Source organism: Anomalospiza imberbis, chromosome 2, assembly GCF_031753505.1.
Source record: "Anomalospiza imberbis isolate Cuckoo-Finch-1a 21T00152 chromosome 2, ASM3175350v1, whole genome shotgun sequence".
Classification (NCBI taxonomy): Eukaryota; Metazoa; Chordata; class Aves; order Passeriformes; family Viduidae; genus Anomalospiza; species Anomalospiza imberbis.
The window spans coordinates 34586259-34612700 of NC_089682.1; the positions used below are offsets into that span (position 1 = coordinate 34586259).

The 26442-nt window shown below is 36.9% G+C and overlaps 1 protein-coding gene across 8 annotated transcripts in view; it reads right to left on the reverse strand.

The window, feature by feature from the left end:
• DCAF6 (DDB1 and CUL4 associated factor 6) overlaps positions 1-26442 on the reverse strand; it is a 76058-nt gene that overhangs the window by 24675 nt on the left and 24941 nt on the right. For 3 of the 8 annotated variants that reach the window (XM_068180485.1, XM_068180484.1, XM_068180486.1), the window contains exons 4-12: positions 25839-26024; positions 22360-22473; positions 21134-21269; positions 19073-19287; positions 17147-17240; positions 15709-15828; positions 15247-15492; positions 11440-11607; positions 4415-4474 (exon numbers count right to left, since the gene is read on the reverse strand). In XM_068180485.1, coding sequence (XP_068036586.1) covers positions 4415-4474; positions 11440-11607; positions 15247-15492; positions 15709-15828; positions 17147-17240; positions 19073-19287; positions 21134-21269; positions 22360-22473; positions 25839-26024 — 1339 coding nt within the window. The remainder of the gene's footprint in view (positions 1-4414; positions 4475-11439; positions 11608-15246; positions 15493-15708; positions 15829-17146; positions 17241-19072; positions 19288-21133; positions 21270-22359; positions 22474-25838; positions 26025-26442) is intronic. The other 5 variants (XM_068180491.1, XM_068180487.1, XM_068180489.1 and 2 more) reach the window with 4 other exon arrangements.

Here is a 26442-nt window from a genome sequence, read left to right on the forward strand (position 1 = left end):
GACTATAAATATCCTTGCAGTATTGGCAGCACACTGACAAGTGTAATAAAGGAAAAGCTGCAGATCATCTTTGTGGAAGTAATTTAAAACCTAAGGTTCCATTCAAACACAAGCCTACAAATTTCCCCACTAAAAAGGCTGTTGTCATAACAGTAAGGGCTACAATTCTGGCACAGGATATTTAATTTTAAAGATAAAATTAAATTATAGCAACTATGAGATAGCACATCAGAATTTAACCTAACAATCAATGCTCATATTTTTAAACTGATGACAGGCAGAAGCCCACTCACAGGATCAGCTGTGCCACAGAACTTTAAATATGCACTTCTACATGTTCTGAAGAGAAATTTAAAACCCAAAAAATACCACAAGACCCCTGAAAGAACAAGCTAGAATACTTTTATAGGAAAGAGAATTAAGCAATTACAACCATGACCCTAATAATGCACAAGGTATGGGCCCCATTCAATGGAAAGAAAAACTTATAGCCCCTTTAAATTAAAAGTTCCAGCTACACTCTTGTTAGAGTGGAGCAAGGATAAAACTGATTAAAAGAAAGTTTATTTAAGGAACTGGAAACCTAATAAATGCAAGGAAATATTTTGTAGTGCTATATAGACAGTTTGAACAAAAGTGACATTCTTTCTTAACTAAAAGGATACTTCCTCTATTTTTTGAAAATCTATGATTTATAAAATCTCTTTTATAAATGTCTGTTCTGCCTTCAAACATCCCTTCCTCAGCAAGTAGAAATATTGATTGATCCCACATACTGCACAAGTCACCAGGAACTGACACTGAAAGCCAAAAGTGAGTGCTGGAGAATTCTTTAGCTTCCTTGTAACAGCTACAGACAAGACAGATCTTTGAGTTGGGAACCCAGCTAAAGACACGACAATTTCCTGCTGTGAATAATCCAAGACAACCACCAAATAATGACTTTACTCATGGACTTCCTACTGCTGTGCAAGGTTGGCTTCAGCACAAAACCACTTAATGCTGCCAATCAAAGTAATCAAACATTGCTACCTACAACAAGCCTAAATGAATACCAGGATTGTATTTCTTAAAATCTCAGCATCTGAAAATCTAACCAAGATGCATAAGGACTGGCTACACTTACTCTGGAAGTAATGCTCATGTATGCCCACACCCAAAAAGTTGGAAGAATTGCTGTAGACTTCACTAAAGAGAGCACTGACTGAGAAATTATTTTTACAAGTTCCTGGGAACAGATAGCTGTTAAACCATACTGGATAATAGCATTTTCCTAAATCTACAATAACACCAACTGCAATTTGGATGGGCTAAGTTTCTTATTTCAAGTAACTGTAGGGTATAACATAGACACTAATAAGAACAATAAACATTTTAAAAGACAGATGAATCTGGTAACAAACTGCAGAGAATTAGTTGTGTGGTTCAATATTTGATATTGAATTTACACTGCTAATGGAAGTTGACTGGGAACCTCTGTGAAGAAAATGCTTTGCCTCCTATATAACTGAACATTCTTTTGGTTATGAAGGAATAACATAAATCCTACAAATCTTGAACTCTGTTTTCTGGGAGAAATGTGATGGCTAAAGACTGCCCAGATTAGAATGAGGCTCTGTTCTCTTCCTCTACTATCCCATCAGGGCAGATCTACTTCACATTGATAATGAAGGGAAGGAGAGGAAAATGGTCCAAATTCTGTGATTTAGGTGATTCAGTTTATTAATCTGGTTGCCAACGCTAGCAGAGTAATCACTGCTACAAGAGAAAGCTGTAGCTTGTCAACACCTTACTAAATTTTATTCTAAATTCCTCAAAAATACCTTGAAATTTTACTTAATTTTACAGCCAAACACAAGATATTTTGAAGATACTATCAACAACTTACAGTTACTTCATAAACAACCCTGTCTAAAGCACACTCCCATGAAATTGTCCATTCTCCAGGTGCCTACAGGAAGAAGGCACTTTTAAACTACCACTCTTAAAACTGAAGACAAAATTTCATTCATAACCTGACATGAAAAACAAATCCACAAACCAAACTGCATAACTGACAGCTACAACATTCAGAGCCATTTTCACCCTTAGAAAATGAACCTGTGCAAGTGTAACTTCACAGACACTGGGGCTCTCAACCATAAAGAGGTACATGCATAAGGACAAGTTTACAGATTGCATTTCCTAATTAAACTAACACTAAGGAACTTCAAGCCAGTTTGCCACATCTCAAATGTTGCCCTGTTCACTCATCTATTGGCAACCTCATAAGAGGATAGATAACCTCTTATTAAAAAAAAAACAAAAATAATTTCTGTAATTTCTATATTCTGTGTGAATACCTAAAAGAAATACTTCTGGAAGGGAGAAAAATTGATCCAAAGAGGAGAAAATAAGTTGTGTATTTCAGAAGAACAGGAATGCTGTGAGAAGGCTTAACACATGAAATTTAATCAGGCCTCAGGTTCCCTCTTCACTCATTCCAACTCAGGCAGTACCTTAAAATCCTAACACTGCAATAGATCTAAAGGCCAGCCCTCCACTATTACAATCACAGTCCAAAACATTTTTTAAAAGTCAAATGTAGATGACTGTGATCCTTTTGAAACTGTTTTGTACACACAGCAATGACTTCTGGGTTCTACTGGACTGTCAGAATGCTGGCATTATAAATGTATGTGATTGCAATAAGAACCAAAAGATATTTAAACCCAAAACCAGCCTTAAAACATGAATGCCAACAAGAGAGACTGATCCAACAGAAGACAGCTGACTCAGTACTAAATTAGGAGAAGGCAGGAATAAGAAGGAAAGGTAATTCTGTATGAAAAGAACAGTTATGACTTCCTTCATTAACTACTTACACTATTTTGAGACTTCAAATAAAATTGAAACTAATGCAGGTAAACTTCAGAAATTCAACTGGATCTCAGCAAACTGTATCATTTGAACAAAAGATTTCCTAATAAATTTCCTCCTTTCTCAAATTCCTAGTTTTACACATTAGAAGTAACATCATCTGCTAACAAAGCAGAAAAACACTGCCTTAAAACAACTGGAGAGCTGGTGTACTGAAAAGCAAATGTATTTTGGGTTGATGCTTTTTTGCATATTAAAAAACCTGAAGTGATTTTATAAAAGGAAAATCTCTTAGTTCAAGTAACTTAATGTAGAAAAAAAACAGGTTTCCTAAATTTTTAGTTGTAAGAATCTTAGGAAACTTACAGACTTTCTATATTAGTTCTAGGTTATGGCATTCTGATCAAATAATGTTTTATTCTGAGTTCAGTACAGAGAGCATAACTTGGCCACTTGTTATAATCAAGGTTTCCAGCTAAACCTGATTGTTGGAATTATGTAGACTACTAAACCATTGATAATTAGCAAATTTACACATCAAGGTTTAAGGCTATTTCATCACAAAATGTATTTCCACAAAAAGAATTTATTTTGTCAAGGTGCAGCTTGATTTTTTTCCCCAACATTCTGGCATCCTAAAGTAAGCCATAATCTCAGTAGTTGCCAAACAGACCATTTTTCAGAAGTGGGATTTCAAAATGGCTTTCTAGTTTGGAATGTGAAAGAAGACAAAGCTGTTTTGTGGGATTTAAGCTACTAAATCTCTACAGACGCTTTGATATAGAAGCATAATGCAGAGTGTATGGCAATCTATTTTTAAATTAGCATCTATCACTCCTAAATTATTCAGCTATAAATATTCCCTACAGATGACATTGATGCAGCTGGAATAGGGTCACCTCTGGCCTACTTCAGTGCTCACAGTTTGGAGACTGATGCATAATGGGCACAGAGAAAGCTCCCAAGCATTCTGTCCACCCCCAGCCCACAGGGATCCTACAAGAAACACCAGTACTTGTTCAGCAGGAGGGGTGAAGGACAAGGGGATACAGAGGGAAGATGCACCTCAGTGCAATGGGTGCTCTGGAGTTACTCAAACTGTGCAGTAATCACAAAGCTGCACATCACTCATGGATAAGAGAAATTAATGTGGCATTATGAAATTAAAGGTTATTGCAATCTTGATATTTGCCCTTTGATCCAGAAAGAACCATTCAGATAAAACCCAACCTGTTTAAAAAATTAATTTTACTTTGCACGTTACAAAAATATTCCAGCTGTCTGCAGAATGCATGAGACATTTACTGTACCTATACTGAACCGTAGTAATTGCATGAAGAATCAAGCTTAGGATGGCTTTCAAAAACAACAATTAACCTCACTCTGTTAATCATATTGATCATTAAATAATGAGTTTCCAGCAGATCTGCTTACAGAATTCTACTATATGTGGATGAACAGCATTTTTAGACTGTTTCTCATCATGAAAAGCAACTTTAAAAGAAGCATTGCAATCAGCTATGGCTGGGTGTAGCGCTTTTCCTGTCACACGCACCCTGTGGCTCATCAAGTGACATGGATCCAAGCTGTTTGTTAACCACTGAAGAAGGAGAATCTGAAACAAAAACGAGATTTCAACTTAAAACATAAGCAGCAGAGAACTGCACAGCAATGTCACGATCATATGTTAGTTTAAAATAAAAAAAGCAGCAACATAAGGAAGCTTTGGGTTTGTTTAATGAGCAGCCAGCCATATTGCATTTTCTAGGCATGACAGAAGCAAAGCCACTTGTTTCAAACCATTATTTATTCACTGAACAGCCTGAAGCTTGCTGACATGTTGATAATGACAATGCCTGTCCATTACCAAATATTTTACTGTGTTCTTCACACTTCTGACATGTCAGGAAAAACACTGAAAGTCACGACTCCTAAAGCCTTTGCTCCAGCTACCAAATGGCACCAGTATTTCACATCATGTGCAAAACGTAAATTTCAGAATATTTATACTTCAGCATAAAATACTCCATGGTGTACCAGTACCTGCAGTATTTAAATACTGTTTAAATAATAATGTTTTAGAACATCAAAGCACCAAAATACATCCCACTTATATGACAGTTTGGTAGTTCTGCATTCCTAGATGCTGCACCTCTGATGACCGAGAACAAGTCTTGAGGAATTTATCACAGTACCACACCCATCAGTCTTACAAGCATCCCCATCAATCACATAAACAAATAGAATAATCATCCCCTTTCAGCAGATAAGTGCCTTTTTTTCCCCTGGACACTACCAGTTAATAACTATCACCAGCACCCATTCATTGCACAAACACAACAGATGCAATATTCAGTATTTTCTGTGAGTCTATTTCCCTTATCACCTCTGAAGACTAGACCTTACTTCTATATTATCTGAAGATGAGCTGGATGTGCAGCTCTGGTTTCCCAAAGGAATAGATTAAAAAATTAATGCAGTATTTCAGAGATACTGGGTAGAGTATTATATCTTGGTTCCACTTGATAATCATCTATTATAAACAAATTCATCCTAAACTAAAAGGATTTCATACCCTGTATTACAAACTGAGTCACAGTCTGCCAACATCACAGAATGCTAAGTGAATTTTAACATAAATGTACATCCTATATGAGGAAAGCAATGAAATAATACTCCCTCCTACAGGAAGCTCCCTTCCAGCTTTGAGCCAGAATCACCAGTGAGACTTATTTTGTAGTACAGCCATAAAACCTGCTAAATTGACCAAGCTGCTTTAAATACATCTATTGTCAAGCAGTCATTCACTCCCAGCTACTGGTGGAAGTCTGGTAGTGTGCTCCTTTGCGACACTGATATCCAGGTGCAGGGAAGGGGAGGAGGAGCAAAGGAGAGAGACCAGGAAAGTCTGAGGCAGTGTGTTCTGGAGGCTGCTTTGTTTTTGGAACTGGGCTTGCACAGCTTATTTCTGTAACTGAGGAACATTAAATTGGTTCTGGTTTGTCTTCCTTGCTCAACCATGCCCATGCTTGCACCAAGCACACGTAAGTCAGACCACAGAATTTATCATCTAGATTTATGGCAGGTAGCTATTAAGTAGAAGATTTGTAGCATTAATATATTTTACTTTTCAAAAGTGAAGTGTGCTTTATATATATCTAAATCAGAAGAGGAGGATTTACAGGGGAGTTTTTTCAATGGACTAATAAGCCACTTTTTAAAAGGTAAGTCAGAGAAAAAGCTGGTGTACAGATGCTCCACATCATGAGATTATCTCCTTCTGTTCCAGCTGACTTGGCACAGGAATCTGTGCCTCTTTCAATTCCTTTCAAGGAATTTGTGCCTCTTTGATCTTGGACTCACAAAGTCCATGGCTGAGATTAACTTGTATCAGAAGTGCTAAAGGGAGGGCAGGTCCTGGACTGCAAGCTAAGAAACCTAATGCATGACAGTGATCCCAGCCATGCTCTGCTCCTGCACTCCAATCCTTTCCAAAAGCTTATATGCCCTTGTTTGAAAGGTGTTTTGTGCTGCCAAATATTTCACTTGGCTGGAAAAGCTCATCTTGTCAACTCTGTAATTCAGACCTGTACGATCAGAAGACTGAACTAACATATATTAATTAGAAACATTAAGAAATTACATCTACTACCCTTACCAGCACTTCTGATTTTATTGAAGACCTCACACTATACAGCAGTAAGTAAAAAAGTAGGCATGTTTTGCCATTCAACCACAGTGAGTAAAAACGAAAAGGTTTCCAGGTAGAAGCCCATGGCAATGGAGGCTTAAACCTCCCACATCTCACTGTTACATCCAAGTCTCCATACAACATTGTGAATGCATTTCACTTTAATAAATGTATATTTAACCAACGTATAGGAAACATCCTAAATACCTCAATTAGCATGGTTAAGAATAAAGTTGTTTGTAGCAATTTGAAACCTCCTTGTTTCCTTTTCCAAGTACCCTGAAGCCACAGATCACCAGCACCCCCTGAAGTGGCTCTGCAGTCTGGAACCCCCACCTCAGGCAGGGGAATCAGCATGACCATGAAACCAGCCTAGAGAAGTTCAGGTAAATGCCTCTTTTTTTAATATATGGCTTTGTTTTGTAAAAAAATCTGAAAAAAATACTTTCATAATTTCTTATAAAGCTTTTGAAAAAAAGTATTACCAAAACTGTGCCATATAGTTAAAAAAACAAACAAAAATCCAAACTCTTACCTGAGCCTTCACAGGCTGGGTCTACATCCCAATGCAGTTCACCACTGGTTGTAATGTCACCAGTACATTCTAAACTGGAGCACCACTTAAAGAGGGAACTGGAGATTCATAAATTTGGGAAACCTCAAATAGAAAATAGAAGATAATTTTAAGGTCAGTTATATGCTGAAGGATCTTCCTATAGTTTGGGCAATCAGCACCTGACTTCACCAAAATATTAGCATGCCACCTCAGTTTTGGTCAAAAAAAAATCTTCCTTGCATCACCAGCTTCAGGGTGAGATCTAAAGCAGTGAGAACTGTTTTAAAAGTCCTAAGCTTGATACATGTAGAGGTATCTAAGAAATTAAATACTTGATTTAATAACTATGAATAATTGCTTTCCACAGTGAATAAGCTCTCACATATTGTGCACTTCAAATATTATTTGTACATCTTCAAATAAAATTTCTACATCTGAGTGTTAGCAAAGAACCTAATGACAAAAACTGCTGCCATTCCCTCATTCTTCTCCAAAAGCTTTAAGGCAGAAATGAAGGTCCAGTTTGCTCTGCTTTAAAGATTGACAGTATAGAGCAACCAAAAGTTGGAAAAAAAAAAGAAGTCAACTTGCAGCACAGGTTCTGCAATATGCCAGCATGCACATGTATGTATCTGCATTCCACAGCAAATGCAGTCTAAAGCAATTTTTTTTTCCTCAAGGAAAAACCTTTTTTCCTCAAGGAAAAAAAAAGGCTAATAATGATTAATGTTTTTGTGGGTAAGATTAGGTACAATGACCACAGCAGGAACATAATCTATAATAGGTTTTTTCTTTTTCACTTCATGATCAGCTGGTTCATGTTTCTTTTTCTGTTCTGGAATTCTGTTGGATTCCATCTCCTTAAAATTCTCAGAATGAGAAGTGATGTAGTATTGGTGATGCATATGTGGTATAGCAGCAATAACAGGTTAAAAAGGTTTACTTTCTTTGTTGTTTGCATATAGCACATAAATGCAGTTGTTTAAATACAGTACAGGATCTAAATGTTATGAAATGCCACAAAAATGCAAGTAAAAACTAGGATTTGAGGGAGAAACCATACAATAAATAAAAATCCAAACTAAACTGAAATATTTACCATAGTTTCCCTAATTAAACAAAGTGGCTACCAAAAAAAAAAATCTGAATCTATTCAATACCTAAGCAAAGGCTTGAAGACAAAATAGACCTGATCCATGCAGCATACACCGCTTCTAAAATTCAGCCAAATTCCAAATTTAGACAATACTTAAGAGGGGTATCCACTAAAACAAAATCCCTGTCATCTGAGACCTTTTGTCCCAGAGTCAAATAGTGAATCATTATTCATCTCCCTTTCACATTCAAAAATATCAACTTTTGAACATATTTTTCTAAATAGTGAAGGTTAACTACTACAGATTGATCTTACAAATCCTCATGTAACTGGCAGACAGAACAACTACCATACAGTCTAATTTTCTATTAAACCTGTAAAAGCTTTCAGCTCTTGACATTTTCTACTTGTAATTTCTTACATGGCTGGGTTATTTTTCTTCTGTGCCTGCAAAGATAAGGATTAATAATGAAGTACAAATCAGAAGAAGTGTCCCTAGTCTCACAGTGAATTCCCTCCAAAATCACAAATGCAAATTATACAGGTTTTATCAGAGCAGGGATTGAGAACTTGCAGGCACATTTTGCAATGTAATTTTTTTGTTTGAAAATTTACAAGTAGTATGTGCCTGAAAGTGGAATACCTGCCTCATGACAGGGCAGCAAAGACAACCTTTCAGGGAAAAAAAATAGACATGGTCTCTGTATAGGAATTGATTACTTTTAAAAGACTCCAAACAACTCAGAACTACTCATTTTTCTCCTACCATGTTTCTGAACAGCCAGCTAAGCACAGGGTTAGAAAACAACTGTTTCTATGGAGAAGCAAGAGACCAAAAATGTACAGCTGTGGTTTTCAAAAGGAATAGATTTTGAATAAGCAACTTGCAAAAATAAATCTTGGGAGGTCAGAAAAGGAAAACAAAACAAAGTAACTTTCCAAAAAAGAAATGAGCAAGTACAGAGAATCTCTCCATGCCCAGAGTGCAGAAGTCTTATGAAGGAAATAAAAAATGCAAAGGTGATCCCCAGTCAAAAGAAATGATCTTCCTTTTTTCCCTCCCAGAGCAGGGGAAGGAGGAATGCAATGAAAGAAGCTGATGAAGCACAACGGGAATGTATTATTTTTACACATTCAAATAGAAAGGAAAAGACAATGTAATCTTTTATCAAGTTTCTCTAGAACTAATTGACCAAACATATTAAATATCTTCAAATTTAAATCTCTCCTTTTATAACTTCCACTGCCTATACTGCTGAAGGCAACAATTCCACCCACCAGATCAAACCTCAAGAAGTTACATCCTAATGAGCTGGAGGTCAGCGAGAAAAGTGGTTCCCCTTTTGTCTCCCCAGAAATAAATGTTTCCACAGCACTGAGTAAATCTGTCTTTCAAAGCAATTATTTAGTAAGTAAAATGGTTAAATTTGCAAATTCATTGTCGTAACATGCAGAAAGAGATAAATATTTGAATATTAGTTTCCTCCAAGGTTGTGTATGTGGCTCCTGGTGATCCCAAACAAAAGGACTGGACATTTCCAATAGTTCCCTTAAAGTTTTAAGCATTTGGGAACTCAAAAATCTCCAAGAGGCAGTGTTGGGGGGGGGTCCAAACTATGTACAAGACCCTCTGCCTCCCAGTCAAATCAATTACTCAGCTTAAAACTTTGCATTTGTGGCACTATGGATCCTACAGTGTGCTGTAGGAACCCCACAGGCAGCAGGGAGTAAAAAAATTACACTGCATTCTTGAAGGAGCACTAAGGAAGAGACGGGAGAGATGTATCAAGCGAAACCCAGACCAACACACCCTTCAGAAGTAGTAAAATCTTCACAGATAAACCTCCAGACATGGCTGTAAACAAACTTTATTCCCTACTTCAATTCAGTGGGAAGCAATTTAGCAAAAAAAATTAAAAATTAAGCCATTCTGAAAAGGAAGTGAAAGACCAAGACTTTTTGACTGTTACAATTTTTCCTCTATCAATACTTATATTTGAGTTAATAATAAATTCTGATGTTCAGTTTGCTGAAAAAAAGAAAAGACAAAACCCAAATTGGTGGATTTTGGGGTGTTTTTTTGTGGTTTTTTTTTTTTTTTTTTTTTTTTTTTCCTGGCAGGAAATAGCAGTCCCCTACAAGGCCACCACTACCACTGCTGTTCTTGCTCTCCTCCTACAGTTAACAGGCACCCATGGTTGCCAGCCCTAAGACAGGCACACACCCTCCCAGGATGTACTGGTCTCCAAAACACTCTAAAACCTCACTGCAGTATTTTCTAGTGTAGAAAATTATTCAAAATTCAGTAACTGCATATTGTGACTAGAACATGAGCCACTGTTACATCAAAATGCTCTGTAGGGCTCCAGATTAAGGAATAGACTGAACCATGGCAAGACAGCTGTAAATGTGTGACAGAATCTTTAAAAGCAATTTAGCCACATTTCAACTGTCACAAGATTTATCCACAGTAGAGACACTGCTAGACATGACTTTGCAACACAAAATACACTGAATTCTCACACAGCATGCAGCTCACTCATTTTTACATGGTGCCACGACAAAGTTTGCTTCAAGTTTATGCTTTAGGGTTTGCCTCTTTATTCATATGCATGCTTCTGCCCTTTCTCAAATATGTTATTGCAAACATATTTGAGGCTTTCTTGTAATCATTTTTAATTTCAGTAAGACAAGAGAGAAGGAGGATGGTGAAATGAAAAGTTGCTCTGTTCAAAAAAAAGGAGAGCATATCTGGGGACTTTGGCTAGGTACAAGTACTTTTCACTACACTTATTGTAAAACCATAGCACTAAAGAGTGCCAAAACTCTGTTTTACCGAGTTGTTAACTCTGATTTAGAACACATGCTAACTCAAAATTGTAAATGTTACTGTTGGATACAAGTAGCACCAAATGCAATTTCAGTGTGCAATTCTCCTCCTACTCGGAACACAGCAATTTCTTGCTCAGCTGCTCTAATGACCATTGCACAAGCCTGATACCATGCACCTAGAAAACCATTTCCACATAGTGTCACTCAACCCAAACATGTTAGATCAATAAACCTGTCCATCCAACTGTTTCCCTGACCATGTGATGATAAACACCACCACATGCAAGGCAAGACAAGCAGCAAATGCAGGAAATGCCTTGTTCTGGAGGAGAAGCATCTCAGCAAACAACAGCAGCACAAACTACAGCTACATCATCTGCTGGAGAAACCTTGGCAAGCGACAACCTGCTGCCTGAGGGTCCTGTGAGGAGCCCTTAGGGGTGGCCTGCTCAGAAGAGGAGGACTGTGGTGCAGAACCCTCAGCCAGCTCTCGCTGTCTCTGCTGCTCTGCCTTCTTAAGCCTCAGTCGCTGCAGGCCCCTACGGATTATTGCTAACTCGGGTCCCATTAACTCTGACAAACAGGGAGGGGAGACAGAGAAAGAGGGAGAGAGAAGCATTGAGCAATCAATATCTACAACAGAGAGGAAGGGTGGGGGGACTGACCAAAGAGACAAGCAACAAGTACTAAGTGTCATTACAGTGAAAAAAAAATTACTAACAGCCAGAAATCATAAATAGAAATATTGAAATTGGTTCTCTATTCCTAAAGGCAGGAATCACAGGACTTAAATGTCCAGGATTTGTGCCATACAATACAGGCCCCTCCCCATCAATGAAACCATTAAACAATTATTTAAGGAAAATAGATACAGCCTGGTTAAATCAAAGCAAAGCACACAACAGATGTATTCATTTTGATGTTCCTAACACACAGAATAAATGAGAATATTTGGTGTAAAACTATGCAACTGTGGTCTACAGGTAAGGTTTCAAAATGAATGTAATAGCTTCCTGATGGTTCAAAAAAAAGGTACATTGTGATCAAACCAAACCAGTGCAAAAAGTAAACTGGAACTATGGAAAGGGGTGGCAGAACAACAGCTAAACCAAAAAATATGGTTTATTATATGAGTTCTTCTCTATGAACTCATTTTTAATTTCAGACATTCCCTGCAGTTCAGGATTCACAGTCTGAAATCCCTGTTAAGTGGTCCTACAGACAAAGTGATTTATAGGATCATAAGCAATTCTTAGTAGTATCCTCTTAATAGATTATTCTTTCAGTCCCATCTTTAGAGGCTTCACTGTTTTCATAATTTTGTCTTTGTTCATTTGCCAGGTAAACTATTTTTGCATGTTTAGTTCATTGCCTCATTCCCAGTACTTTTGCAAACTGCTATAAAATGAGGTGTCCAAGCAATTTTTTTATTCTTTCCATGCTCTTTGCAGATTTCCTCCACTTACACAAGTGCTGTGTGGCAAGTGCTCCTCTTTAAATGACACAGATTGTGTCTTTAACAGTGCCTGAATCACACTGAAATGTTAAAATAGTAGAGAGCATGACATTGGCATGGGGCCTTTCAGCCAGGCAAAAGCTTAACAAATATTTTGTAACACTTATCCACACAGTGAAACAAACAAATCTTAAATTTTCTTTTATGAAGAGAAACAAACCCAAAACCAAAATCCAGTGGCTGGAAAGATAGTGACAAGCACCAGTTAATACTGAATGGTCATGAGGTTTGATGTACTTAGTTTAAAATCATTTCTGGGAAAAACACATTCTCAGTTTATGGTCGATAAGGTGTAAGAAAAATAAAGATATAGTTCCTAAAAGGAATATAGCATCAAGGAGATTTGCTATGAATTGTTTTCATGTCCCAAAACCCTTTATGGAAAGAAAAACTCCAAATAGCCTAGGGAATACTTTTATGGGAATTTCAATGATGCCTAAAATTGCAGTTTTTAGTACTTGCTGCTGATTCAGTTCCACTGAGTTAAGAGACAGCCACAATTTAAGATGTAAAAAGAACTACAGTACCAAATGTAAAAGCTGCTATCCTGGATATGCTCAGTGACAACAAATCTTAATATATTCCAGAATGTCTAAGCAAATGTTTATTTTGCCAGCAAATGGAGTGAAGAAATATAAATAAATAAAACCTCCTCAGTTATTGTCACATTCCCATTCAAAATTTAAAAGCAGTTACCTTATATCAGAACATATATTAGGGTTAAGCTTTGTACTAATTAGCCAACTGGGCCCCTGCATCTCCTCCCAGAGCTACCAATGAGTATCTGGAATTTTATTTATGAAAAAAAAGGTGTTATATTTCACTGTTTGTTGTACCTGATGTTTACTAGTGGCCTAAAACATCACCATCTGATAACTAACACACAAAAATTAAAGTTTTATGCTAAATGGCCCAAGCAGGGCAAGAAAATAAATTTGTTGTATTTTTCCTTATTGACAAGTATGACAATCTCCACCAATTTTTCTCACTGTAAACATATATTAAAAAATTATTCCAATGTTCTGGCCGTAACAGGCTACTGAGATTTTGCACTGATTTTGTTGTTTAATTGTAACTTAAATGTTTAAACTTCTAGAATACACATTCTGCTAAAGAAATCTGTCCCACCAAGATCCAGCACTAAACCATTTCTGTACTGACTATTTTGAACAGGTACTTAATCTCTTAATACTTTAAAAAGTAATTCAGATATAGAAGCTCAAATGCTCACCACATGACACATTTTCTGGAACACCAAACCAACAATAAATTTGAACTGTGTATTTCTGCAAAGGTATTGCGATTTCAAACAAAGGATTACCATGAGTGCCTATGTTGAGTGTAAAAATGATTTATGGAAAGCTGTTTACAGGCCTGGGTTAGGAATTCATGCTTTGATTCTAAAGAAGTCATTTCCTGAAAACACATCCTTCATTTGCTGACTCTGCTACAACATTCAAACTTGTATCTGCCATGATTTTACACAGAACTGTGGTTGAAAACCTCTTTTTTCCTTCTTCCACCTTCCAAAATGCCTCCCCAGTCACCCATTTCTTACAACACACTTCTGTCTTCTGGGCTTCCTATTAAGCCCCACTGTATTTAAACTACTCCTATTAGCACCTTCCCTCTCCTGTCACCTTTAAATGCAGGTGAACAAGCTCAGGGAATCCTGTCCTTGATGCACAGAGGGCAGTGTTTGCAGATAGATGCTTCCCCTCTTCCTGAACTCAACCATGTTACCCAAAAACTTGTTCTACAGTCACTCCAGTGTCTCTTTTGCATTGCTTCTGAAACAGGATGCTTCTTAGGTGTGCAAATGCCTTGCACTACATTTATGCCTGCATGAGTCCCGTAGACAATTTTAAGCTGCCAATCTGACACCCTCCTTAGATATAGCCAAAGAATCTATCAAATATTATACAGCAAATTAGAAAGTATCCATTGTCTGTCAACCAGCCATCACTACCCCTTTAACAACAAAATATATTCTGAAGTCCAAAGTAACACAGAGAAAGAAGAACTCTTAGGAAAGAGCTGGATTAAGAAACAACTTCAGCTTCATGCTAGCAGAATAAACTTTTGCTTAGAAATTCAAGCAGATTCAGAGAAAAATATTTTTCTGGTCAGCACAGATTCCTTAAAATGCAGGCTAGAAAATACATCACAATTCCAGAAATCCTCTCTGGTGCATTATCTTTTAGAAACCCACAAAGTTCCAGTGACATAGCTTGAAGCAATTATATTTAATATGGTAGATAGTGACTCTGAAATGTTGAGGATGGAGGTTCCTCCTGAAGGAGACATCCCCTACCTCCCCTGATTTGAACAGGCAGAGGTTCTGCTATTCATTGCACTGAGGCTGCTACAGCCAAATCCCAGTAGAAGAGGGCAAGATGTCACTATACTCCATTAAGACAACAGTAAATTCAGAAAAAAATAAGCAAAAAAATTTTATTTCTACTTCAAAATACTGGTGATCCCCTTGCAAATTGCTTTTTCAGACAAACGTATAGAGTTGATGATTTTACTCTTTCTTTAAACCACAGCTACCACCACTAGGTAACTATAAAGCACCTAAGTCTCATTAAAGATGTGCAAGGAAGAAAACAAATGGAGATCAATTACCCAAAACATCCTAAAAGAGAATTGTTTCTTATTTTTCACAAACAATGACAAGATGGATTTCTTCTCACCAGACTGATGCAGCACAGGCTGAGTTGAGGCCCCAAAAGAAGGCCTTTGCTCATTATCAGGAGAGGACAGTAATGAAGTTGAAGGGGGACTTTCTGTCGAAGATGATGTTGAAGGAGCTTGAGCTGACATGGTAGAAGAGGAAGATGATGGAAGCTGTTCAGAACCATCTACTTCCATTGCAGTTTCTGATTCTCTACCAGGTGCCATGTTATTAGTAGCAGGAGCATCAGTCCGATTAGTCCCACCTTTTATTAAAAACAGAACAAAAAAGCAAGAAAAAGAGCTCAAAAGTAAACTTACTCTGCCTCTAAAGATCCCTTTGCACTATCATTCCTACGGCAAATAAATGTGCTCAGTTCTTCAGCGCACTAAAATTTCATTTACACCTAGGAAAGGCTGGTATTCCAAGCCTGCCCATCCACTATAAACACAACTTCTGTTGTTGAAAAGAAGGAAATCACCTCTGGACCGTGATCTTCCTCGTCCTCGATTGCTCTGTGCAACTTCACTGGCTTCTTCAAACCACCTTGACAGCATGTCTGACATCCTCTGCATCAAAGAGACATTTGGACTCTGCTCCCCTGTAGAACAAGTGGTGCTGAAGTTTTATCTACAAGTTTACCAAGAAGTTCCTTTCCCTTCCCTCATTTTTTCCAGGAATGGAGACCACCCCTCACCCCCCTTCTCCCACAAGAAACAGTTCCCTTCAGCCTGTTCCCAATGCCCCTGCCTATCCTCATTTCCACAGTACAGGTCTCTGACCCTCTGCTGGGATCCCTCATTTCCCTCCTGTACCTCAAGCAGAGCAGCTCTGACCTTAAAAAATGGAATTGGAACAGCCAAAGAAAACAGACTAAAGGTGGTTAAGGATGCCACAGGGAATATTATCATCATATTCAAAAAAAAGGATTCCAGAAGCCCACAGGCAACAGAACCACATGCAGATTGTAAAGGAGCAGATGGGATCACACCCCCCAGTGTTTCTAATCCAGTAATTCCAAACACTGGAGGAGCAAAAAGACACACTAAGGTAAGAGGACAGGCTCATGTTCTCCCCCTAAACAGCATCTCCTACTGCCTGTGTCAGGTACAGAATCCTAGACACTTCTATTCTAGTTTGGGGAAAGAACAACGGCACAGAAAATCTGGAAAGGGAAACTGTAGGCAGAAAAGGGAGGAAGATTTAAGTGAACTGGAGTCAAATACATGGAACACCACAGCTTGTCAGATTTAAACAGAAACACATTATTAGCTGAACGTTAAGATGAGTGACAAAAAAGGCTCTGTCCTGCTTTGGTATTCCAATTTTTGATACACAAGCATAGCTTTGGAAATGCTTTTTTTACTAAAATCTCAAGCAATTGAGTAATATATTATAAACATGAAAATATAAGCATAAAAATTAGCCACCCTGTGTTACTAAATGACATTATAAAAAGTATAATATTAGAATCCTATTGCTTTGAATTCCAGTCCCCTAATGTAACCATTAAAGGTCACTTCATATGTAATTGTGATTGCATATGAGGTGTGACTGGGAAAAAAAGAAATAAGTGCTGGTGTTAGTCCCTGAGCAATGACAATGAAAAAAAAGCTCTCCTATACTTACATCAGCCTAAATAAAACAATATAATTTTCCTGCTAAGAATATTTTCAACATTTTCAATTTTAAAAATCCTTGTACAAGAGCAGCTCTGTGCTAAACTCTAAGAAAACCATCTTAAGGCTTGGCTGGCTGTTAAAACAAGGACAATCTGAAGCCCGTATTTTGGGAATACATCAGAAAAACTGGAAAATAAAACCCAAACCAAATCAAGAAAAGAACCCAAACCGAAACAAAAACCCAACAAAACAGAGCAGCAAAGACAACAACCCCCCTTCAAAAGCAAATGCTTTTACCATCTCTCTCTCTCTCACTCTCAGGCCTTGCTCTTGGCCCAGTATCTGACCAATCCCCTCTGAGCCGCAGACGTTTAACGGGAGGCTGACGTAACTGGAGGAGAGAAAAAAAAAGATAAAAGTATCACACAGTTATTTGTGTTCTACAGTACAGGACTCTAAGCCTAAATATAAATCTCCATTTTCTTAAGTCACCTAAATTCCTATCTGTCACCAAAACACAGAATGTCAGCCTTATGTTCAGACCAACCATGAATAAGCACAACATTTACCAACAAAATGCACGAGTTTTAGCATTAACAGCCTGAATCAATGACTCCCAGAACAAATGCAGCTTTTATTTTACACTAACTTCATGTTAATTGAATCTTTCTACAGTGACCAATAATGATTAAGGTTTTCTTAAATGCAGCCTGAATTCTGCAGAAATATTCACCTCTTCATATTAAAAACTATATGAGTTTCAGTTTAATGAAATGTGGATTTGTTATTAAGCAAAAGGAAAAAAATCAGACATTCAAAAAAAAAAAAAGACATTTTATGCATATAAACTCCGGGTTATTTTTTAACCTAATTCCTTTTTAGTTTTTATAACACTTTTTTTACAGCAGGAAGTATAAAACAATCACTAAATGGGTGGTGTTATTTTCAGAAACTTCAAGAGAAACAGAGAGCGCTTTGCTCATTTAGAAAAGCAGGTCAGAGTTTGAAGTCAAGTGTATTTGGATATTTCTGGCCATAACAAAAATAAAGAAACCAACCAACCAAAAAAAAAAAAAAAAACACCACACAAACCCAAACAAACAAACAAAAAAATCCCAACCAACCAAGCCAGAAACTGCTGACAATTTTTAACTAAATGCCCTGTAGTGAAAGTACAAAGTTTTAACTTTCATGACTCCACCAGCAGATTTTGGAAGAAATCTTTACATTTCTTCTACTCTCTACAGATTAAAGCCAGGCTGAAATAAAAATACTCAAGGAATAATATTTTTAGGGGTAACAACAAGGACAAAGAATAAGCATTTAAAAGCAAAATTCTTGACTGTATTCCTGACTAAGAAAACACATAACGTAAAATGTGTTGGAAAACTTTTAAAAATGGATCCAAACAGATTCTAAGAAAAAGGAGGAAGGAAATGTCAACATCACACTTCTCACAGCAAAAAGGAAAGGAAAGAGAAATCATCATCATTATCATCACATTGCTCCTGCAGGTGAGGACAGCAGGATACTGACAACTCATTGAGAACTCCCTTGTGGCCTCGGACTAAAGATGAGGATCTCAGGATTCAATGATTGTGAAAGGGTGAGCAAAACAGAGGAAAAAGCAGTGGATGGTTGGGAGAGTGCACGGAGAGACAGCAACAACTTCACTGTAATTAAAGGCATTTTTAAAATATTGATCAGAAAATTTAGATTGGAAGGGTCAGCATCATTGTAACTGAGCTGATAACTAACAACTACTTAAGTCTCAAAAATTTTAATACTGCTCAGTAATAGTGGCTCACCTCCTTGATCTAAACATCTTGTACTCTCTCATATCTGCCAGGAAATTATAACTTTTACCAAGGAGTATTAACATTTGATTTCAGGAATATGCTTGCCATGGCATGAAAAGTAACAGAACACAGAGTGACTGCCACCCTTGCTGGTCTTATGCCCCAAGGTTCAGGCAGATGCCTTCTCATCTCCAAGAGAGGGAAATCAGATGAGAAAGAAAAACAGAGTGACAAAATATTGTAAATAAATACATAAATAAATATGTATTAAAAATACACCATTTTTGTGACAATCTACTTGCCACACCTCAGTCTGTGACCAGCAACGTTATTTTCAGATTAAAGGGGAACACAACTGATGGTATTTCTTGTGTGCTGCAAATCATAAAGCATAAAATATTAAAGGAGGGCATCAATCACTTGCCTCTTCCCTTCTCTCTTCTGCAGAAGGGACTTTAAGTTCTCGTGCTGTGTCATCCTTGGGATCAAACAAGTAAATGTAATCTGAGGAGTAGCTCACAAGGATCTCTTGGCCATCTTCACTGTAACACAGGGATGTTACCCTGCAGGATTTGTTGTTGAGATGAGGAGGGACAAAACGTGCCACCATTCCAACAGTGCCCCTGCCAGCATAATTCCCTTTATTAAAAAAAAAAATTAAAAAATAGTGAGGAAAGAGAGGAGGAAGAAAAGAATTACACGTTTACTATTGCAAATTTTCAACAACTTCAATAAACCCCTTATTTGGCATCCAACAAAAGATAATCAGGGAAAAACTAGGTATCCTGTAGTTTCTGCAATAATTTTGATCTGGAGAATGACATATATCAGATTTTACAGACTTTATAATTTTTGTTTACAAATTTTATGTACATTACAAAAAACAAAAGTTGAAAACACACACAGAGATATCTAAATGTCTCACATACCCACCACATGGTGTTGTATGGAAGCTCTCTGTCAAATGTGGCACAAATGCAATTTTTAGAACCAAAAACCACAAAACAATAATGCAAATCTGTATCTACACACAAATGGGAAAGGAATTACCTACATGAAACTTTGAAAATTTAGATCATACATCTCTTTTCTAGCCAATTTTTTTAAAAAATACAAATTTTTCTTTAAAACAGAATAACACTCTCACTTCAAAACTGCAGAAAGAGAGTAACACTGTCACTTTGAAACTGCAGAACTATACACTACATTGGATTTATCATGCTTTCCTGATCACTCACCTCCAATTCAAACACTAAAACAATCTTAAACTCTAGATTTACAAGTTTGTGAGCAGATGAAAGTTACCTATAAGAAGCTCTAACACTGAGAAAACCAGACTGTTCCAAAACCTCTTCATTTGGCATGTAACTATGAACTACATGGCAGAAATGACTGAATAAAAATCAAGTTTGCTCACTGGACACAGAATAATTGACCTATTAAAAAAGAAAAAAAAAAAAACAAAAAAAACCAGAAACTCCACACAACCCCAAACAAGCAACAGAACACTATACCACTATTTTTAAAAAGAACAGTCTTCAAAATCTTGATTTTTCTCTTTTGCTCTCCAGGCCAAATTCATGTTATTCCTGTACTCTACAATACTAAAACACACACAGAGGACATTTTAGTCAACCCCCAGAATCTGTTCCCAGGCACTTTTCACAGAATTTTGCTAACCACTGTGATGAAAGGGAGAAATCCTACAGAATGTCAACCTGATGAGAGAGATATTTTTATGTTTAGTGATCTTTACTGTTCCCTTTCTTCTCCACTGCAGTCCTCAACAGGAAAATGCTGCACAGATGACAGATTTTGTGCCACTGCTTATTGACATGAATGTCACAGCTGTATTATACATTCCTATGTGGCCCAACACTTACCATACATTATAACCAAGAGCTATGCTAAAGTGACATAACACATTTTTGTGCATATGAAATTTTTCAATAAAACCCTTAGGTAAGCATCTGAAGCATGCCAGCTTTCACGTGAGGAATTTGCAGCTTTTCAATGAAATCGTGTTAGATGCAGCAGTAACTACTGCAAAGGCAAGCACAATGCAGGATATTATGGAGTTCATAAGATCTCTTCCCATAAGAAGCATCAAGTTCCAGCATGGTAGAGTACAAGACAAAAAGTTAATTAAATTTCAGGTGGAGCACTGGAGGCTGCAATTCCTGGCTTTTTGGAATCCTAGAATCACATGATTCAAGACAAAATAAGAGACATTACAAAATGTCCTTTTCTGCACTCAGTACACAATGCATTCTGAGATGCATGAAGAGATTAGGTTTACTTTGAAGATTTCTGCATTAGCAAATATTAGAGTGAAATGACTCTATTATTACAAACCATAGTTCCCAGAGAAGGAAGCTATATTTCTGCAGTGTTACACTTGAGTCATTCACCACCTATTTTGAAAATAACCTGAATTTGGCACTGCCAGTGGGTAGAAATGTTCACTGCACAGTGTGGCTCCTACCTGTTGCCCTTGTGCCAAGCATTCTCCTGTCATAGATCCTCACAGAGCTGTCAGAACAGCCTACAGCCAGGTAGTAGGGGATGGGTGGACAGATAGCAACAGAGGTGGCAGCACGACGGCAGTTTATTAAAATATCCTGGAACACACAAAAATGCAGCATTGAAATAATAGCTCTGAACATTTGAAGTATAATTCTTTTTTTTTTGTTGTTCTTTTGTTTCACTACACTGGCCACTCCCTTAGTCAAGGAGATTTTGAGAAAACAGGTCTGGCCTGTGAAGACAGATCATAAATGTGTTATCAGAAAAGCCACTGCACAGAAATAAAACTATCAGAGAAAGGAAACTGGTAGCAGTACAACTGAAAAAGAAACTTAACCAAAACAAAAACACAGGAACATTTAAAAATAGATAAGCTAAAAACTACAGACTTATATACTACCTTGCACCTTGCATTTTCTTATGGAGACACAGTAACTGTGGAAGTGGAAGAGTACTAAATATGCAGAAACAGTTTAAATCAATTAAAGGATCAAAACAGGTTCCATCTACAGGCAGATAACTGGGTAAAGGGGAAAAAACGAAAGAAACCCCAAGGACTGGTAAACGTGCACAAGGCTGAACAAAATTAATCAAAACGAGCAATACATACTTTGGTAATTTTGTTCCAATTCAATATTAAAATTGCTGCTAAAATTCAAACACAGTGGACACTGGTAATACCAGTAACCTAATATAACTCATTACCAAATCTTTTCTTACAGAGGGACAAAGGATGCTCAAGAATACAAGGCTGCAGGTGATTCTCAAGGCTCATTTTTTGCCTCCAGTTTTGCACTCTATGTTATTAGTGTAAACCAGACTAAAAGATTCAATTTCAATGGACAATTTTTTCTACCACTTCTGAAGCCTCACAGCACAGCATTTTTATAAAATATTTTTTTAAATAAAATAAAAAATGCCAAAGGAGATATTAAAATTTAAAAAGAACAATGAAAAAAGACTCCCCAAACTTTATTGTTTCTTGGGAAACATACTGCCATTTCCACCAATGACCCTGAAATCTATTGTATCTAAAAGCTTGACCAGAATTCATATCATGTGTTTGTGCAATGCACAGCTCTACCATTTAGGTAATTGTTATTAAAAGATTTTTATTGTTATTTTATTTTACTTATTAGAGTTACAATTAATAAAATAATCTTTATTAAATGGTTTGATTCTTACATCTTTACAATCTTCCTTTGTGCAACTTGTTTTGATGCGAGTATCAAACCATCTCACGGTGCCATCCTCACCACAAGAGAGGAAAGTGTAGGGATCATTTGGTACTGTCATAACCTGCTCAAAAGACAAAAAATAAAATTATTAATACCTCCCAAAATAGCACGAATTTAAAAAGAAAAGCATCAATATTTGGAGCAGCAGTAAGGCAGTTAGGACTCAAGTCAAGCTGTCCAGAGAAATAATAAGAAAAATTGGAAAACTGATTATGTTTCTTCATTTTCAAGAAAAGGTCTGAACTCTTGAAGTCAAAGGAAACTTTGAAATGTCACATAAGATTAAATAACCATAGGTCAAGACTTACAGTTGTTTCTATTATCTTTTAATGCACAACATACATTTACTGCAATCACTTTTCAGATAACTTGTCAATGTGCTGCAACAATTCAACAAAAGCTCTGTTTACTCTCTATCAAGTAATAGGAGACAATTACAAAGTCCTTAGAAGTCTGAATGCCTTGAAAATACTAAATGCCTTTTATTCCCATTGGGCTATTCCTTTACATCCTAGGTAGTTCCCTGCAGCAAGTCTGCATTAAAGGCTGTTACCAAGCTACCTCCTCACTGCAATTTTTTAATTTTGAGAGAGCACTGTACTGAGCCATTTTTCTAAGCTCAGGCCTTCTCCGGCTAGGGACAGCTCAGATGGAGTCTCAAATGAATGGCTTCACTCAAAGCCTCCTCAAGACAAAATAAAAAAGCAAGTGACCATAATGTTAAATATGACCTGAATTCCACAGGCCAGTGAATGCACAGGAAATGCCAGTTTACTTACACTCTGTCCCTTAGAACAGAAAACAGAGACTGTTGTGGCAGTATTTTTCTTTTCTTACACTCCTGCTACTATCAATAGAAATTTATAAAGCAACAACAATGGTTAATAGTGTAACACATTCATGGAACACAGAGCATGAGTGATTCTTTAACATTTAAAATGAGATGAGTTATCACCCCCACTTCCCCAAATTCTTAATAAAAGGAACTTATGCAAATCTCTCTACCTGAAATGGGGTTAACAAAGGTAACAGCTGAAGGCTTCAGCCTCTCTTGTAAGGCTCAGCACAGTAACTAAGACAATGCTTGCTTTGCCAAATAAGAAGTCTAACTAGCAAAACAAAGCCATGGTTTGAATACCAACAGAACAATAAACTTCTGAGCTATGACCACTATTCCTCAATATATCAGTGTAACATATTGAAGACTGTTTTTCACTACATATTTAATTCAAATTAACTTTATTTGCATAGTTATGAAAGTTAGCAATTGTTCTTCAAGCCACTAAATTTTTCCAGCATTTAGCAGAGCTGTCAGTGAAAACATTTTGCTCCAATAATGTTGCTGAACATGACAAGCTCTTATTTCTAGAAGCTGTGTTTTATTTTTGTTCACACTGATGCTATTTCACCCTATACAAGTAATATAACTTGCACATGGCAACTTTTATGTCCAGTGTTCACAGACATCCTAAGTTCTTCATAAGCACTAAACCAGAGAAATGGAGAAGTGCAAGCTCCAATAATTGAGTCAATATTACTATATTTACGTTCAACAAGTGCACATTATAAATATATATATAATTGGTGTTTTACTAACTAAAAATTTGTTTGCTACTTAACTTTACAAGTGTATAGCTATATGATCACTTCACCGTATTTAAAACAAGAAAGTAAGAGGTGTTTATAAAAGTACATTCTTTTTCTGAAATGCAATTCACATGAAGGGCAATAAAGAAAAGATTTGGCTGAGGAAAAACAAACTTGTCAAGGTCTTGTACAAACAAAAAATTCTTCAGAAACATGTCTCAAGAGCCTCTCTCTCTACTTATTCTATTCTCATTCAGAACTATAAACAATTGTACAAATATCTCACGATTTACAAAAATCTACACCAATTTCCACATTCCTCTGTTTCATGTTTTTGCAATGTCTTGAACTGCCACAAACTCCAAGAGCTGTATAAATCCAAACCACATTCAAATTTAGAATTGGTACCTCAGGGGCAGCTTTTTGCTTTTGTTATTTAGAGAATCCAGTGAGTCAAAGTTCTATATTTAACATGATGATGTGGTTACATAGAGCTGGGCAGTACCATAACAATTTTTAGAAATTATCTCCCCACTCCAGGAACCTCTCAACCTCAGTGCAAAACAGGATAAGAAAAATAACTTCATAAAGAGACAGAGTTGTTAAAACAGCCAGTGTCATATAGAGGTTTTGATACTCCTTCCATGAACAGTGTTTAAAAGCAGCAAAACCAAGCAAAACTGTACCACACTCCTGTCATTCCAAACAACAATAATACCCTCTTGTTAACATTATTGCTGAATAAAAATCATCCCCAGTAAGACCATTTTGATGGTGCAGTATACCAGGGAAATGTAATTGGTGTAACTGCAACCATAAGGACACCTTTACTACAGGAACAAAAATTAACTCTGGAAGTACTTCAGCCACTTTCTTTTTTCACTTGCTCCAATTCTTTTTATGAGGAGTATTTAAAGATTTTGTTCATTTAACATGCAAAGAAAGAGATCTAAAAGCTTGCTATGAAATCTGAGCTGAATACATAAAAAAACAATGGATTTGGGATTTTTTCCTTGTGTGTGTACTGCAGTAGTATTTAAAAAGCCCAAACAAATAAACAGTGAAAGAAACAGGAACATTTATAACCTACCAAAAAAAAAAAAAACCTATTTTTTCTATTTTAAGCACAGTAAGCTTTGCAAGCAGCAGCTTCTGCTGTTATTTAAAAGAAGCAGATAAAACAATAAATCTTTCTATTTTCCTAACTTAAGTAACACTTGCTTCCTCACTTGCCTAATTTATATGAACAAAACTTCTAATGGAGGACTGAAAAGACTGTGGCTAAATTTACACCTAAAGGGTTAACTAGAATACACAATAGAAAAATTACCTACATCTGTAAACACATTTTTCAGATTAAGTTGTTCACACATGCTGAACTAAGCATTTCTTAGAAGGATTTAAATTGTGAAAAAGTCACAAAACTGTTGAAAAGTTCAGTGAAGAGGGAAGGGGCAGAGGGGGGGAAGAATAAAAATAAAAATGCAAAATCGTCACTTCTCCTTCCCCCCAACCCACTTCAGGAAGAAATTCAGAGCTCAATTTAAATCTGTTTTGCTCTGCAGAACATTCATTCAGTGAAGGTGAATTCATATTTGCAAAGTGGTCTTAACAGCACTTTTTGCAAAGTTCTCAATTTAATTTAGACAGCACATTTCTCTGTTCAAGACTACTTTTTAAAATGAAAAAAAAAACAATTCAAAAAAGACAGAAGAAAAGTTCTGTAACTCTCACTGCACTGAAACAAAGTTTTCAGCAGTCTGGTTAAAATCTTGGGACACAATTCAATAAGATATGCATTTTACCCATCTTAAAGTTTTCATTTACTTGACGAGGTACCTCGTAGGTAGTCCCATAGTGGCAGGTGTACTGGCATTGCCTGTTGGTCTCTGCATCCTGTTCAACATTCGTGTAGAAAATGACTCCGTCTCCGGAACAAGAAACAATCTGTTTGTCATTGGTGCATGGTAGGAACTTTGCACTGAAAATATTGGCCCTGTGTCCTGAGCGAATTGTTGTGAGAACCTGAAGAACAAAGAAAAAAAAGGAGGCTGCAAGTCAGTGTTTTCCAAGAAAATAAAAATGGAAAAAACTCAGACTGTGAAATACCAGTTATGCACAGGCTGACAGGGACCTACAGTTCAGTACAACAGAACAGAGAAACTGTCTTTACACCAAATTTATTCTAAGAACAACATGGTTCTACAAGAGACATTTGCTCAGGCACTTGCACGAAGTAGTCTGCAAAATACAAGGGCTGGAATGCAGCTGCAGCTTTGTTTTTGCAATGCTGGTTCCAGAGCATGGCAGGTTTCTCAAAGTGAAACATTAGTCAGGGTGATGGTGCAACCACTCAGCACGTCAGTGAGGAGAGACTTAGAAGATCTGGGATATTGTAAGCCAAGAAGAATAAGGCACTGCAATCCAAGCCAACTTTATAGAC